Source organism: Malurus melanocephalus, unplaced genomic scaffold, assembly GCF_030028575.1.
Source record: "Malurus melanocephalus ecotype Western Australia unplaced genomic scaffold, MMel_1.1 scaffold_1668, whole genome shotgun sequence".
Taxonomy (NCBI): domain Eukaryota; kingdom Metazoa; phylum Chordata; class Aves; order Passeriformes; family Maluridae; genus Malurus; species Malurus melanocephalus.
The window spans coordinates 9,666-10,662 of NW_026624900.1; the positions used below are offsets into that span (position 1 = coordinate 9,666).

Consider the following 997-nt stretch of genomic DNA (forward strand, 5'->3'; position numbering starts at 1 on the left):
GCCCTCAAGCTCTTGGCCCACCTCTTCTCCAACTATGCCGGGGCAGATGCTGGTGAGTGATGGAGGGGTGGAGAAGATGGCTGCCCGCGGGAGTTGTCCTCGTTCCCACCTTGTGCCACCCCTCTCGTCCCCAGGTGGTGACAGCGGGAAGGGGAAAGGAGCCAAGAAGAAAGGTTCYTCCTTCCAGACCGTCTCGGCCCTGCACCGGGTAAGTGACCCACTGTGAGGAGGACAATCTCCAGCACAGAGGGCGGTCCCACTGCCCTCCGGCCCCTCCCCTGCTCCCCCATTGGTCACTCTCCCCTCCCCAGGAGAACCTCAACAAGCTGATGGCCAACCTCAAGACCACCCACCCGCACTTCGTGCGCTGCCTCGTCCCGAATGAGCGGAAGGAGCCGGGTGAGCCYGGAGTGGGGGTGGGTGGGTGTGGCTGGTGGGTGTGGCTAGTGGCTGACCCCTCACCTGTCCACTCCCCCCCCAGGTGTGATGGACAACGCCCTGGTGATGCACCAGCTCCGCTGCAATGGGGTCCTGGAAGGGATCCGCATCTGCCGCAAGGGCTTCCCCAACCGCATCCTCTACGGGGACTTCCGCCAGCGGTGGGGACATGGTGGGGGCTGGGGAAGGGTGGGACCACCCTGCCAAGGCTGACCATGAGGGGTCGTGTCCTCTCCGGCCGCCAGGTACCGYATCCTGAACCCCGCGGCCATCCCCGAGGGGCAGTTCATCGACAGCCGCAAGGGCGCTGAGAAGCTCCTGGGCTCCATCGACATYGACCACAACCAGTACAAGTTTGGGCACACCAAGGTGAGGTCCTGTGGTCCCACCGTCCTTCAGGTCCTGTTGGCCCCATGGTCCCCCCTGTGTCCATCTTTCCATCCCTGTGTCCATCTGTCCTTCCCCATGTCCATCTGTCCATCCCACTCATGCCCCACCCCATCCTTCCCCCCACCACACCCAGTTTGGACATACTGCAGGGAACTCCTGTGGTCCCCCC

The 997-nt window shown here is 64.0% G+C and overlaps 1 protein-coding gene across 1 annotated transcript in view; it reads left to right on the forward strand.

Annotated features, from left to right (window-relative positions):
- LOC130587233 (myosin-6-like) overlaps window positions 1–997 on the forward strand; it is a gene marked incomplete at its 5' end in the record, with an annotated part of 25,332 nt that overhangs the window by 9,543 nt on the left and 14,792 nt on the right. Inside the window, 5 exons of the mRNA XM_057388203.1 lie at window positions 10–52; window positions 135–208; window positions 312–399; window positions 482–599; window positions 684–807. Coding sequence (XP_057244186.1) covers window positions 10–52; window positions 135–208; window positions 312–399; window positions 482–599; window positions 684–807 — 447 coding nt within the window. The remainder of the gene's footprint in view (window positions 1–9; window positions 53–134; window positions 209–311; window positions 400–481; window positions 600–683; window positions 808–997) is intronic.